This window comes from Mus musculus, chromosome 8 (assembly GCF_000001635.26).
Source record: "Mus musculus strain C57BL/6J chromosome 8, GRCm38.p6 C57BL/6J".
Classification (NCBI taxonomy): domain Eukaryota; kingdom Metazoa; phylum Chordata; class Mammalia; order Rodentia; family Muridae; genus Mus; species Mus musculus.
The window spans coordinates 71,631,699-71,646,253 of NC_000074.6; the positions used below are offsets into that span (position 1 = coordinate 71,631,699).

General features: G+C 53.8%; 1 protein-coding gene across 15 annotated transcripts in view; it reads right to left on the minus strand.

Moving 5' to 3' along the window:
* Positions 1-14,555, minus strand: part of Unc13a (unc-13 homolog A) — a 47,650-nt gene that overhangs the window by 7,574 nt on the left and 25,521 nt on the right. For 4 of the 15 annotated variants that reach the window (XM_030243646.1, XM_006509693.4, XM_006509692.4 and 1 more), the window contains 16 exons: positions 14,200-14,285; positions 13,987-14,113; positions 13,175-13,271; positions 12,855-12,998; positions 11,394-11,477; positions 10,431-10,508; positions 10,155-10,243; positions 9,658-9,810; positions 8,002-8,125; positions 7,519-7,524; positions 6,074-6,112; positions 4,840-4,869; positions 3,472-3,528; positions 3,191-3,271; positions 2,819-2,966; positions 1,741-1,797 (listed from right to left, as the gene is read on the minus strand). In XM_030243646.1, the coding sequence (XP_030099506.1) occupies positions 1,741-1,797; positions 2,819-2,966; positions 3,191-3,271; positions 3,472-3,528; positions 4,840-4,869; positions 6,074-6,112; positions 7,519-7,524; positions 8,002-8,125; positions 9,658-9,810; positions 10,155-10,243; positions 10,431-10,508; positions 11,394-11,477; positions 12,855-12,998; positions 13,175-13,271; positions 13,987-14,113; positions 14,200-14,285 (1,400 nt within the window). Of the gene's footprint in view, positions 1-1,740; positions 1,798-2,818; positions 2,967-3,190; positions 3,272-3,471; positions 3,529-4,839; positions 4,870-6,073; positions 6,230-7,518; positions 7,525-8,001; positions 8,126-9,657; positions 9,811-10,154; positions 10,244-10,430; positions 10,509-11,393; positions 11,478-12,854; positions 12,999-13,174; positions 13,272-13,986; positions 14,114-14,199; positions 14,286-14,555 lie in introns of those variants that run through there. The other 11 variants (XM_017312877.2, NM_001029873.2, XM_017312882.2 and 8 more) reach the window with 8 other exon arrangements.

The window sequence follows — 14,555 nt, forward strand, 5'->3', positions numbered from 1 at the left end:
GACACCCTGGCTAGTAGCTTCCCAGGGTCGGCTCTCCTCCCTCTCGGCCACCAATACAACAGTAAAAACGGCCTGGCCTAGCCCATCCCTCCTCTGCTCAAGAGCCTCCCGTGGCTCCCATCTCAGGCTCCAAGGAAGCACTTGTGTCTTCTTGCAGGCTCCCTCCCAAGAGGCCCTTAGAGTCCAGTGCCCCACCCACAGGCTCCTTCCCAGCCTTCTGAAGCCTCCCAGAATGCCCTGCCCTCTGACATGACAGCTTCTGTCGCCCCTGTCCTGACTCCAGATCTACTGGCAAACTTCAGTTCCCACTGAGCAGCTCTTCAAAAGCTGTGGTGACTTAGAGAGCTACAACAGTCCACATAGGGCATTTCCTGCCCGGGAAGCAGATTGCCCTCTGCATGGTCATGTGATCCAGGCTGGGCTAATAGAAACTCAGTTCCTAATTTTTATTGTAATCTGGCCACAAAGGTCTCCAAGGATACCAATTGACCAATGGCATTGGAATCTGGATCCAGCCATTCCTGATGTCAACAAACCCCTAATATTAGTTTCCTAGTCAACTAATTTGTCTGTGTGGTAGCCATGTGCAGGGCTCCTCCCAATCACCATTAAGTGTCATGCTGGTTATGCTGGGGACTCATGAGGGGTCAGTTTAAAAACTACTGCTTTAACCATCCAGACCTGTGACTCAGATGCACATCCCAGGGCCTGTGAGGCTGTGGCCACCAGCACCTCATCAATACCCCCCACCCCACCCAGCCCCGCCCCGCCCCAGGCAGCTCTCCACTCCCAGGGCACCCCATGCACGGGCATGGCAAGGAAGAGAATGTGGAAGGCAAGATGATCATCAGAGGTCCATCCAGGTTACCTGTGCTGGACAGGAAGTGATGGGGATCAGGAAACAGGGCGGCCAGGAGACTCCTGCGCTCATGGCCCCAGCACTGTCCACCTCAGGTGGTCACCCATATCATCTCAGATACCTCCCCAGTCACATGCTCAGCCCCCTCCCCCCAGGCCAATGCTTCAGCAAGCTCAGTCCGGGCCAGAGGTGGGGTGCTGGGGAGTTAGACATGGTGGGTTGTGTAAAAGGTCAGATCAAGGCCCAGGCTAGTAAGAAGTGAGGAGGGGGCGGTGCCAGCCCCCACCCCAGGTTTGCTGGCTCCACCAGGAAGGGGCTGTCACACACTCCACCCTCCCACCATAACCAGAGTCTCTTGTAGGGGAAGGAGGCTGCCTTGACCCTCAACCACAGGAAACCTCAGGTGCCTGTGGGAAGACTGGACAGGATGCAAGTTCTTTTTGGATGGGGGCGGGTATTTGACTAAGATTGGTGGGAACATGTGATCCCCCTATCACTGCTTCCCAAGTACAGGGACCACAGGCCTGTGCCATCAGGCACACCTGGAAATGTCCATCTTGACTATCCCTGTTTTCCAGGGGACAGAACAGTCAGGGAGGAGGCTGGCTGCAGAATGGCTGACTTAGGATCTGAGCACACTTCATTGTTTAGTTTTCTTGTGCTTTTCTGGGAATGGAAGCCGCAGGCCCAGCCTGGGATGCGTGTGTCTTGGGAGAAAGGGATGGGGACTCCTTCCCTGGGTGGAGCCAGCAAGCCGCCCTTCCCCATGTGCGAGGACATGGCGCCCCCGTGCGGGAAGGCCGGGGTCTTACTAGCCGGGCAGGGGGAAGGGCGCAGGCACCGGGCACCGCGTGCGGGTGGCGGGCGGCGCAGGCACGTACCCATCTCAGGACAAACGTCTTCACTAAGGGTAAACCTAGTCCCTTTTCCACCATGGACTGACCAGGATGGACAGGGAGGGAGGAGGAGAGGAGGGAGGAGTGTACGTGGCGGGGGGGGGGGCGGGGGGGGGAGGCGCAGAAAGGGGGCAGCGAGTGACAGGAAGAACAAGAGAGCAAGAGAGAGAGCAAGAGAGAATGAGAGAGTGAGAGAGAGAGAGAAAGAGAGAGAGAGAAGGGGAGAGAGAAAGAAACGTCAGTGCAGACGGACGGACAGACAGACAGCCTCCCACTCCGGGAACACTAGGGACACCAAAAGCAACAAGAACAGGAGAGGAAACTGAGGCTTGGGCTCCACCCGCTGTGCGGGGTTGGGGGCCATGGATAACAACCTCCCTCGTTCCACCACAAGAACAAAGCCTGAGGTCACCAACCTCTGCCCAGATGGCACCTTTGGGGTAATTCTGAACGGGGGTCCCGAGAGAGAGAGAGAGAGAGAGAGAGAGAGATACTAGGACCTTGGACCCCTGCCCTGTGGCCTCAGCTGCTGCATGGAGAGAGCTCAGAGGGACGGGGACAGAAGCAACACAGACAGACAGAGGGATCGGGGAGACCTGAGGCCCAGCACCTCCCAGGTCCCCACAACTCCCAGGGCCAGATCCTTGAACCTCCTAGACCTGTCAATCATTCCACATCTTTGACTTAGCGCAGAGGCCCCGCCCCCAAGGAGGAAGCCACGCTTTGAATCCATGACATCAGATTTCACCTAGAGCTGTCAATTTTCTCTTATTCTAAGAGTACCATAGAAGTCCTGCCCCAGAGCGGACAACCAGGTCCCGCCCCTCAATGACAGTCACTCCGTTGCCCTGGAAGCTTTAAAATCCTGGCTTCTGGAGTCAGTGAGGTTCCCTCCAACGGCTGCCCATCACCCCTTGTTTCTTTGTCTTGAAAGAATCACCTTTGGTGCCTAGATGTCGGATGCCCCGCCCCCATGGAGTTCTGTCAGTCATTCAGGGGAGGAGCCTGCGGCTGGGCGGGGAGACTCTGGTTGGCTCGGGAAGAAAGCACCAGATTCCCTTACCCTGCGCTGACTGCGTCTGCACGAAGGTTTTGATGAGCAGGTCGGTGGCTTGCGTGTAGAGCGACAGGGCGTAGCGCAGGGACTGGAGGTCCGGGCTCTTCTCCAGGAAGGTCTTCTTGAGGCCAACGCCCCCCGCGTGGAAGTATTGCTGAGGGTGGACACAGTGAGGCTTCAGATGGCTCCCAGCACCTCTCACCCTCCCCATCTTCACCAGGCCACAGCTGCCCCAGGACCACTGTATTTACTGTATGCACAGATGGAAAGTTACTCCCTGCTCGCTACCCATATACTTTACTTTGTAAATTCCTATGCATTCCTCAAATCCCACTTTCTCATGCCCTCTCTTAAAACCCTCTGTAGCCCCTCCCTTACCTTGATGGTGTCCAGGGCCAGTTCAACAACAGCACACTGCTTCGGGGTCAAGCTCTTGGCTTCTTCCCGCACCATGTGATCCTGTGGGGATGGCAGGGAGAGGTTAGGTGGGCAAAGCTTTTACACTGTGAGCCTTTGCTTTCCATGCTGTGGATCAAGTGATCTGTATCCTTGATCCATTATACTCAAGGACATTTTAAGTGGGATTCAGGTCTGGGAGCAGGGATTTTTGCCTGTTGATCTGTTCCTAGTCTTTCTCCTGAGAGCTTCTGCCCCCTCACCTTAAGTTTGGACAGCTGGCCCAGCTCCTTGGCAGCATTGAAGATCATTTGTGTCCCCTGTGGAAAACAGCAGGTAGCTCGGGTGAGAGTGTGCGTTTTCTAAATAGTTCCCCATCCTGAGTGACCCAAACCCAACTGCCAACTTGGTTCCTGTCCAAAGGTTCAAGCAATGCTTGAGACCCATGGACAGCAGGATCAGGAGCTCCAGTGAGATCCAGGGGCACATGGCACCTTGTTGCAGGAGAAGCCCGGTTCTCTGGGAAGACTGCCCACCCTGTCATACCCACCATGACCTCACAACTGGAAGACATAAGAGAAACAGGCATGTGGCCGCCTGTCCATGTGTGGCGTGATGAGGGAGGACAGAGATGGGCTTGTTAGTGGCAATGGGTCCTGAGCCAGGCTGGGCATTCAGGGACCCACCTTGGGGGAATTTCCTTTCCCCTGGTCACCCCTGGGGGTGGTGTGGAGGACTCTTTGAGCATCAGGAAGACTCCTCACATACTGGCATCTGCATACACTTCCCCTCTCCCCAAGATGCCCACCAGATGCCAACTATGGCTATGCAGAGCCAGGCAGGTCTTGGTGAAAACTCCAGCCAGGCTATGCAGCCCTGGATAGGTGACTTAACCCCTCTGAAACTGCTACCCCTTTAGATGGTGGTCACAGCCACCCTATGGCCTTGAAAGAATGTGTAATTCCTTGATGTCTTGTTTGCTGTCTTGGTCTCATCACAGGTAATGCCTGGCAGAATGGGTCCCATCCTCAGATTCTCCACTGAACTGCAAGACCTCAGGCCTAGTCTTTTCTGGGCCTGGTATCTCCATGCTAATTAGTAACTTGTGGGAGGGAAGCTGGCTCCACCAGCTAGGATGGCCCAGGGCTATGGTTGGCCTGTTTAGCAGAGGATGTTTGGAAACACCACCTGGCTTTGAGACTTCAGGCTGTCACTCTGTGCTATTCTGTCCTGCTGGGGATGGAAACCAGGCCCTCACACACACATCAGGACAAAAGTCACAGTCTGGCCCCGTGAGTGCTCAGTGAGCGGCTTCTGCTGCACTACAGCCCTGTAGTCTTAGGGTTCCCTGAGGCTGTGAGCTGGAGTTACCAGAGCCTACCTGTCTGAGCCTCAGTTTCCCTTGTTGCACCCACCTGTGCTCCAGTGCAAAGCAGGGGGCCCTCCTGAGCACCCTCCACGCCTCCCACTGCCCTTCCCTACCCACCAACAAACAAGTCAGACAGACAGAGGAAGAAGAAATAACAGACAGGGCCACAGGATGCCCCCGACGGCACGGACCACAGAGAGGAAGGGCAGGGAGGAAGAGGGATGGGGTGGGAGCCAGACAGACAGTGAGAGGCCAGGCTTACGTCTGAGTGGCTTGGCAGTTTCACCCTGCCCTGTGGAGAGAACCAGGCGGAGGTCAGAGTTCTGATGCGTGTTGGGAGGATACTCAGTGGGACTTCCCTGCCCCTTGGAATCATAGGGTGAGCTCCCCCCAGTCATTGAAGTGGATACTAGTGCCTCCCATCTGAGGCATCTACCTTTGTCTCTGAATGTAGACTTCTTGACCACTGCACATATTGGGGACTCCTAGAAGGCTATAACCCCGACTACAGGAGAAGGCAAGGAGAGGGAGGGCTCGAGGTCTCTGTACCCCCCACATGCCCCAAGCCAGTGTTGGGGAGGCCTGAAATGCCCTGATTAGTCCTGCAAGCTCCAAGTGCCTTCACACACACACACACACACACACACACACACACTCACACACACACATAAACACATATGCTTACATGTACACACAGACACACATGCTTGCACACAGACATGCACACACAGGAGAACATGTGCATGAACACACATACATACATTCTCACACATATGCACGCACACACAGACATACACATGCACACACAGATACGTATGCTTGCACACTCAGACACACACCACCCAGGCAGACCCATACATACACACAGGCAAGCACACATATGCACACAGACACATACTCACTCTAGACCTGCAGACTGATTCTGCAGACATTTAAAATAATAATTAAAAAAACCAATCAATTCACACATTCAGGAACCTCTCAGGCCAGAACACACAACATGCTTTGCATGATCACATGTAAACTCATACATCGTTGACCACAGTGCCTCCAGGAGTGACTGGGAGTGGAAATACCCTATGCTCCAGTCATAACACCAAGACCCATTCAGGGCATGGAGAGGCCCTGATACATTCATTCTGTGCAATCAAGTTCGCAGTCAAGCAACTGCCCACATTTGGCCACATTTGGCCTTACAATAAACATTCATTAAAGCAATAAGAATCCATGTCTCAGTGCAGGGCCATCCAGGATGTGGTCCTTGGAAGAAACCACAGATATCAGCTGAGTCTGGGGCTGAGGGACAGAAGGGCTATGCACACACTCCCCCTCCCCCCACCTCCAGAAAAGGATCTGAGCTCTGACTTTCAGTTCCTAGGGACCAGATCAAGATCAGCCTCCCACTGTGGCATCAGCTGATCTTCCTACCCAAGTAGGAACCACAGGAGCACTCACGCCCGGACACCCGGACCCCGGCAAGCCGAGGCCCTCATTACCTTTTCTAGGCCCTTGCCATGTTTTCTCAAGAGGGTGCCCTGCAGAGACAATGTCATATGGAGGTCAGGACCCAGGAGAATCAGTCTCCCATGTGGGAACAGGAGGGCTGCACTGACTAAGGGTTGGGGAATGCTGGGGAATGTGGAGGCTCACTCCTAAGAGACAGAGGAAGGAGAGGAGACGCTGTATGATCCAGAGAGAGAAAAAGGGGAGGAGGGTGAGGGGAGGAGTGAAAAGGAAGGCAGGGAGGAAGCTGGAAAACAAGGAGGAGGGATGATGGGGAAGAGGGAAGAGAAGGGAGAGACAGACATGGGGGGGTGGGAGAAATCCAGGAAGAGGAGGGAGAGGAAGGATGGGAAGGGAGATGAAAGGTGAGGGAAGGGGATGGGGAGAAAGAGGAGGAGAAGAGTGCCAGGGCCAGAGCCAGCAAGAGCACAAGGTAAACGCCACTGTCAAAATACAAGCCATTTACATTTGGTGTACAAAGAAACCTGCTGGATCCCAGATTAACAGAAGCATCCCCGGTCTGCACTGAGACAGATCCAAACTGACGCCATCACTAAGCTATGGCCTGAGCCAGAAGGCTGCTCTCCCTCCCAGCCTTGGCTTTTCCCACTAGATTGATTGTATTGAGACTTCCCTCAGAGGGCTGTCATGAAGGTAAGCTGTGACAGGCACTGGCTTGTCACAAGCTGTCAGTGTCTTGTTTTCCTTTACGGTTTGCCTACAACTACAACCTGGGCACTGGGCATGATGCCATGCTGCGTCCTCTGGGAAGGTGAGTTTGGGACAAAGTAAAATGTCATGGTGGCCTCGCCTGACCCATAGAGAATTGTTGGAGGGGATGGTTTTACTGAGGGGTCTGTGGGTCACTGGGCAAACGTTTGGATACCGTGATTGCTCCCTTTCACTCTGGTAGCTCAGAAAGCCCTGGCATGGAATTCTTTCCAATTCTTTCCCATTCCCAGAAACCAAGGTTGGGAGTTTCTCCCAGGTGATGGTCTGGACAAAGTGGTGACACCCAGACTGCCTACATACTCTCCAGGTCCCCCAGCTGGGCCTCCACATGTATTGGTGTGTGCCTGTGCACTAGGGGAGTCATGGGGGTGTGCTGAGCAGGCCACATGGCAGACACCTGCATGCGAGAGGGAGGACTCCACCTCCCTCTTTCTACCCTTCAGACTGGGTGGGTTTCCATCTAAAGGACAGGGACAGGATTGGACAGGAAGGAATAGACTGACAGTGTGGATGTAGGTAGGCTCTGCTTTTGAATCTGGGAGGGGTGTGGCCTCCAAGCCCCATGTCCCACCCACCAGCACACAGATACAAAGTCAAGGTGAGGGGAGGAGGGGGCACTGGGAGGGTGGGGGCGGCCCCAGTCCAAACACACAGCGAACGAAAAAGGACGATGGACAGACAGACGGACAAACGGGTCTCTACTTACAATCATCTGCCAGCCGGAATGGGGGCAGGGTGGGGAGAGGGGAATAAGTCACTGTGAGTGGCTCTGGGAAGACACTGAGGCGATGTCGCCCCGCCCCAGCCCTGGCCTTGCCCAGAGGACCAGTCCTGAGTGCCCAGCTACAGGCACCTGGCTGAGGCCTCGCCACCCTCCTCCATGTGAGTGTCCACCCCTGGGCATCCTGCTGCCAGCCCTGGGCCCTCAGCCTGTGTTATCAGTGTCATGTGCAGGCACATCTGGCTCTTATCTCAGATTCCCCAGCTCCTCACTGGATGTTAGGGAAACAATTGGCCTGAGATATCTATGGGCTCTGACTTTCCAATTGTCCCCAGTGTTCACCCTTGATTACACCTGAGTGACCCCCTAAACCCCAGTGTCAGTGTCTTGATCCCTTATCTTGGAGGCACCGCATTCCCTGGGCTTCCCTCACAGAGATGGCCAAGTGTCCTGGGACAGGAGTCTCACCGTCTGGTCAGTGAGCGGTGGCAGGACGATGGTCTTCTCCATTGTGTTCATCACCAGCTTCCAGAGCTCCTTCAGCACCCGCTTCAGAACTGTCTTCTCACAGATTTTGGCAAACAGGGTGAGGCTGAGGGTGAGGCTGAGGTCAGAGAGAGGGGCCACCACCCTCTATGCACAGGTTTGGCCCTGACAGGGTGACAGGGTGAGCACCGCACAGTGTGTGCAGGGAAGTCCAACAGCGGGGCTCTGGGGAAAACACCTGGGTAACATGGTGAAGGTAGGCTGGCTACAGAGTGCTCAGGGCAGACTTGGCAAGATATTCAAATATGAACAAACACTGTGTGCAGTCAAGTGAAATGTGAGGCCTGAAGACATGATACACAGGGATTGAGGTCATAGCCAAAGACAAGGGAGGACAAGACAATTCCTGAAGACTTAGGTAACTTGAAGAGAGGGACAATCTGCCAGCATGGGCTTCCCAGCTGACCCCTCATCTACCAACCTTACCCCCAAATTCACCACCATTATCCCCCAAACCATGTTATCAATGCACCATCCATCCACCCACTACTCACCCACCACAAATCCATCTACTCACCTCTCATCTATCCACCCATCCATCTACCCTCTCACTCATCCATCTACCCATTATCCACCCACTCATCCATCCACCTACCCACCCATTCCCCCATCCATCCATCCATCCATCCATCCATCCATCCATCCATCCATCCATCCACCCACCCACTCATCCATCCACCCATCCATCTACCCTCTCATTCATCCATCCACCCACTCATCCATCCACCTACCCACCCATTCCCCCATCCATCCATCCATCCATCCACCCACCCACCCACTAATCCATCCACCCACCCATCCACCCATCCATCCATCTACCCTCTCACTCATCCATCCACCCACTCATCCATCCACCTACCCACCCATTCCCCCATCCATCTATCCATCCATCCACCCACCCACTCATCCATCCACCCATCCATCTACCCTCTCACTCATCCATCCACCCACTCATCCATCCACCTACCCACCCATTCCCCCATCCATCCATCCATCCATCCATCCATCCATCCATCCATCCACCCACCCACACACCCACTCATCCATCCATCCACCCACCCACTTATCCATCCACCCACTCATCCATCTACCCATCCACTCATCCATCCATCCAACCATCCATCCATCCACCCACCCACCCACACATCCATCCACCCACCCACCCACCTATTTATCCATCTATCTATCCATCCATCCATCCATCCATTCATCCACCCACCCACTCATCCATCCACCTACCCACTCACCCATTCACCCATTCATCCATCTATCCACCCACCCACCTACCCACTCATCCATCCATCCATCCATCCACCCATTCATCCATCCACCCATCCACTCATCCACCCACCCACCCACCTATCCATCCATCCACCCACCCACCTTTCAAGGGCCTGTCCACCATATTTTAAACATCTGTCCTCCATCCACTCTTGTAAGTATTTTGTGACTCAGCCCACCTCATGCACATGCCATTGGTCTATCATGGCACCCTACATGCACAGAAACAGCATCAGGCACACATGCACCTGGCCTCCTTCCCTCCTTCCCCTCGCCCCCTCTTCTTTCCACCCTCACTTGCTGTCCAGAAGATCCATGATGGGCTGCAGCACATTGTCTGCATCCTGGGCCACGCTGCTGCAGGCACTGGCAGGTACATTGCCTGTGCCCTTCACCTGGCTCAGGATGTCACCCATCTGTCTGACGCATTCCTCAATGTGTGGCTGGAAGCTGTGGACACATCAGAAAGGTACTCAGCCCAGGTTCTGTGTCCCAGAGGGTGAGGCCACTCAATGAGGATCTGTGGCCTGGGTCCCCAACACTAGGAGGCAACAGCACCAACAAGCCCAGATGGCGGACATTCTCCCCTGAGACTTCCTATGTGACTATCGGGCCAGAATTCCTTCTCTTCTGGTTCACTGAGGCCGGAATTGGTTAAATGACTCACAGGTACCCCTATGGCCATGCTGTGGGAAAGAATGTCTGAGTCTGCCCCTGGCATGAGCCAAACATCAGAAGCCCAAGATTCGGGGTCTTCCCTGCTCACGTGTCTCTATCCTGGAGATGCCACTCACCTGGTGGCAAACACATGGCTGAGTTCATCCAGGACATTGTTGAGTTTCACCTGCAGCTCCTTCAGGGTGCCACTGGCCTCGGCATCCAGCTGAGGGAGGCAAAGTTGTTAACACCCCTGTCTTCACATGCCCCCGGGAAAGTGTCTAATGGACTGGGGAAAGCAACTGAGGCTCAGGCAGCCAGGTCTCCCTGGTAAGACTGCAATTCACACCCAAGCCATGATCTCAGGAATGGGACTATGGGCAAGATCCTCCAAAATGCATCCTGGTGCCTACCTCCTTCCCGCCCATCGCCTCAAACATCTTCTCCAGCTGCACTCGTAGTTGCTGTGTGTTGTTCATGAGGATGCAGGGCTGGGAAGAGCAAAAGTCAGGCTGGTGACTTCCCACCACCTCTTGGGGACTGGGAAATGGGGGTCCCCTAGGGGATGGGAGACAATAGCCCTGGACATGCATAAACTGGGGAAAGGATCCCGTGGACCAGATGGAGCAGGTCTGTAGCAATATCTCTCTGCTTGTAGGAAGGCCAAAAAGGGGCAGAGAGGAGTCCTCATAATCCCCCTGTCTCTGCTGAAGCTACACCCTGGAAGTCACCCTGGGCACCCAGGAAAGCATATCCTTACCCTCATGTGCACTCATAGGACCCCCCAGATTCACAGTCTCAGTCACACAGGCATGAACACACTCATGACCCAGGCCTCAATACAGCTATACCAAACAGTTAGATGGTTGGGCCCAGAGGCACATAGCTGTCACCCTAGCACTTAGAAAGTAGAGACAAGAGATCAGGGATTAAGGCCAGCCTGAGCTACATAGCCGGTCTGAAGCTACCTGGGCAGTGTAGCTAGCTGGCACTGAGCCTATAATGCATAGCAAGTTCAAGGCCAGTTTGGGCTACACACTGGATTAAAGGCCACCTTGACCTACATAGCAAGGTTGAAGCTAATCTGGGCTACATGGGAAGCTCAAAGCCAGTCTGGGCTTCATTTTGAGAGCTTGTCTCAAAAACCCAAACAAACAAGTAACCACTACCAAACCCCACACAACCAGACAGACAGACAGACAGACAAATCAACACAATCCACACAATCACACATGATCTTGCTGATTCATGTCCCTTCAGTGGAATTTGTTGTCTCAAGTCTCATGTCAGAGCCTGGGAGCCTGAACCCTGAGGGAAGCTGGGCGGGGCCAGGAGGGACGGGGCTGGGAGAGAGCAGGGCCGGCGCCCCAGGTCACCACTTTCTCCTTCTCCTTGGAGCAGTAGGAGGCGAAGTCCTTGGAAACGATGTCTGCATACTGGAGAAGCACATTGCTAATGGTCTGTGGACAGAGAGAGGGGTGAGAGAGCTGCAGCTTCAGGGACCCTGGTCCCCGCCACCATCCACTGCAGACATTATGGTGATTGTGCTGCACAGTGTGCAGGGTGGACATTAGGATGCTTGTCTATCCCAGAGAACCACTAGGACCCAGAGGAGACCCCGCCCCATGGAAGTATTGCTTTCTGTACACTAACTAACTGTTTGTTTGTTTGTTTGTTTGTTTGTTTGTTTGAGACTAGGTCTTGCTGTGTAGTGAGGCTAGCCTGGCCTTCCCAGAGCAAGGATTAAATATAAACCCCACCATGCCCCATGTGCCGTCCTCTTCTGCTTTGAAGGAACCAACCACAGTATTAAACCCCTGATCCCACATGGGACCCAGATGCCAGTGTTTGATCCCAGGTGAATGGCCACTCAGTGAAACTCACCAGAGCCAGCTGTGCCCGTGTGAGTACTCAACACTGGAGAGCCATGCAGAACCCAACCTGCAGCTCCAAGCCCACCCAACCCAGGACACTCACCTCCCCAACATTTGAATTCCTTGGAGTTGATCAATTGTCTTGGTTTTCTACATTTGTCTACTTTTGCTTTGTTTTATTTAACTTTTCTTTGTGTAGTACTGGGTGGGAGTGAGCCCCTGGGCCTCGCACACATCAGGCAAGTCTCTCTCTCTCTCTCTCTCTCTCTCTCTCTCTCTCTCTCTCTCTCTCTCTCTCTCTCGTCTCCTACCTCCCCAACAGAAACTTTTTTTGGTTTGCTTTTGTTTTTGTTTGAGACAGGGTTTCTCTGTGTAGCCCTGGCTGTCCTGGAACTCACTCTGTAGATCAGGCTGGCCTCGAACTCAGAAATTCAACTGCCTCCGAAGTGCTGGGATTAAAGGCATGTGCCACCATGCCCGGCCAGAAACTTTAAAAATGTAATTAATTTGTGTGTGGGGTGGGGTGGGTGGGTGTGAATGTGTGTGCCTGTGTGAGACAGATGACAGGCTTGTAGGACTCAGCTCTCTCCTTCCATTCTATGAATCTCGGGGATTGAACTTGGGTCTTCAGGCTTGGTGGCAAGTACCTGCACCCACTGAGTCATCTCACTAACCCTCCTCAATTTTTTTTTTCCTAGAGTTATCAGGAAAGTTTCACTTTGTTCTTTTGGCTTTTCTTTTTGAGGTACTGGGGATGATGCCAGGGCCTTGGAGACGTTGGATCATAGCTTCGCTGCTAGAATGCCTCCTATCCCTCTACTTCAGTATTGACTCTAACCTCTCCCCTCTAGCCCTGAAGCAACCTGACTTCATCTGCAGTGGCATGGCCCTCCGCCTCTGTCATCCAACTGAATACCATGCCTTAACCCTGTTCCATCTTGCCTCACCAGTCCCAGGTCGCACCTTGGCAAAACGCCGCATGTAATGGCCCACGATCTGGGGGTCAGGACACTCCAGCTTCTTGATGATCTCGAAACTCTGGTTAAGCTGGGAGAAGACGTCCACCACTGAGCAAGAGAACAGGGCGTGCTCTGAGGTCTGCTGGAACTGCAGGGAGAAGACGGTGTCAGGCTAGACCATGGCATTGCTCCCTGAGGGCTCAGGCCACAGGAGGGCGGAGGCCTTGGGCTGGGTGATGACCTCAAACTTCACAACTGCTGAATGTGTGCAGGAGGTACCCACAAACAGGACAGGACAGTGGCCACCACCCATGGCCTGCTCACCCCGTCCTTCTTGTCCCGCTCGAGGGCACCATGCAGGAAGTCCCGGGACACCTCCTCATTCTCATCCAACCACTGGATGACGAAGGGCTCAAACCACCTGGAAAGGGACAGACCAGCTGGGATGCCCCTGTGCACTCTGTTGCCAGCTCCACCCACCTCACCCACTGTGTGCTGGGCCTGCCTCCGACCTGTTACTAGGGTGCAGGCTTTAACCCCAGCTCTTGGACATGGTGACCTGAGCTCTGTCCCCAGATTCCATCCCCAATGGATTTGTCACTTCAGTTTGGTTAGAGTTTCCTTAATATAGTTATTTAAATACAGGGTTGATATAGCCCAGGCTACCCTCAAACTCACTAAGTACCCGAGGATGACTCTGAAGAGGGAGGAGGATAAAAAGAAGTAGCTTCAGTTTGATTAGAGTTTCTTAATTATTTAAATATGGGGTCAGTGTAGTTTAGGCTACCCTCAAACTCACTAGGTTCCTGAGGATGATGACTCTGAAGAGGGAGGAGGATAAAGAGGACAGGAAGGAGGAGGAGCAAGGAGAAGGGAGAAGGGGGAAGAAGAGGAAGGAGGAGAATGGAGGAGGAGGGGGGGGAGCTTTCAGCTTTTACAGGCTGAAAATATTTTAATCATGGCTTTTGTTTCAATATGGTGGCTTCCTTCTTGCCCTGACCTTCTGAACCACGTGATGCAGATGCTTTCCCAGTACCGATGAGGTGCTGGGCTCACTGCCCTGAGTACCAGGGAGTTGGGATCTGACACCCATAGGTCCTGGAATCCTCTTAGGTCTTGGTGACATCAGGACTTACGCAGGGTACTCAGGCACACGGTCCTTGAAGGTGGGCAGCTCGGCCACGTACTCATTGTACAGCCACTTCACCTTGAAGTGCAGGTTCATGTAATCTGCGCTCTTACACAGCCGGTGTTTGTCATGTTCTGCCAGGAGGCACAGAGGCTCAGCCAGGAGGTTTGGGCCTGCACTGCCCATCACTGTTGCTACCCACCTGGGTTCAGGGACTCACCCTCCATGGCGTACTTCATGTCTTGGGCAAATAGGCTCCACATCACCTCAGCACTGATCTTCCCCACATTGAGCTCCTGGGGAAACCTGGGAAATGGATGGAAGCCTGGTACTAGGACAGAGTGAGGGTGTCTGGACCTCCCTGCACCTATCCACAGCTATACACACACACACACACACACATACTAGGATTTCTAGGATTTATGCTCCCCACCCCCACTCTATGGCTCACTTTGAAAGAAACTGACCAAATGGCTCCTTGAGCTACTTGATAAATATTTCACAGAGCCAATCTATAACCAGCTGTGTCCATGCTTCTGCACGACCGCACAGTGCACGGCACTGCGCTGCACCGTG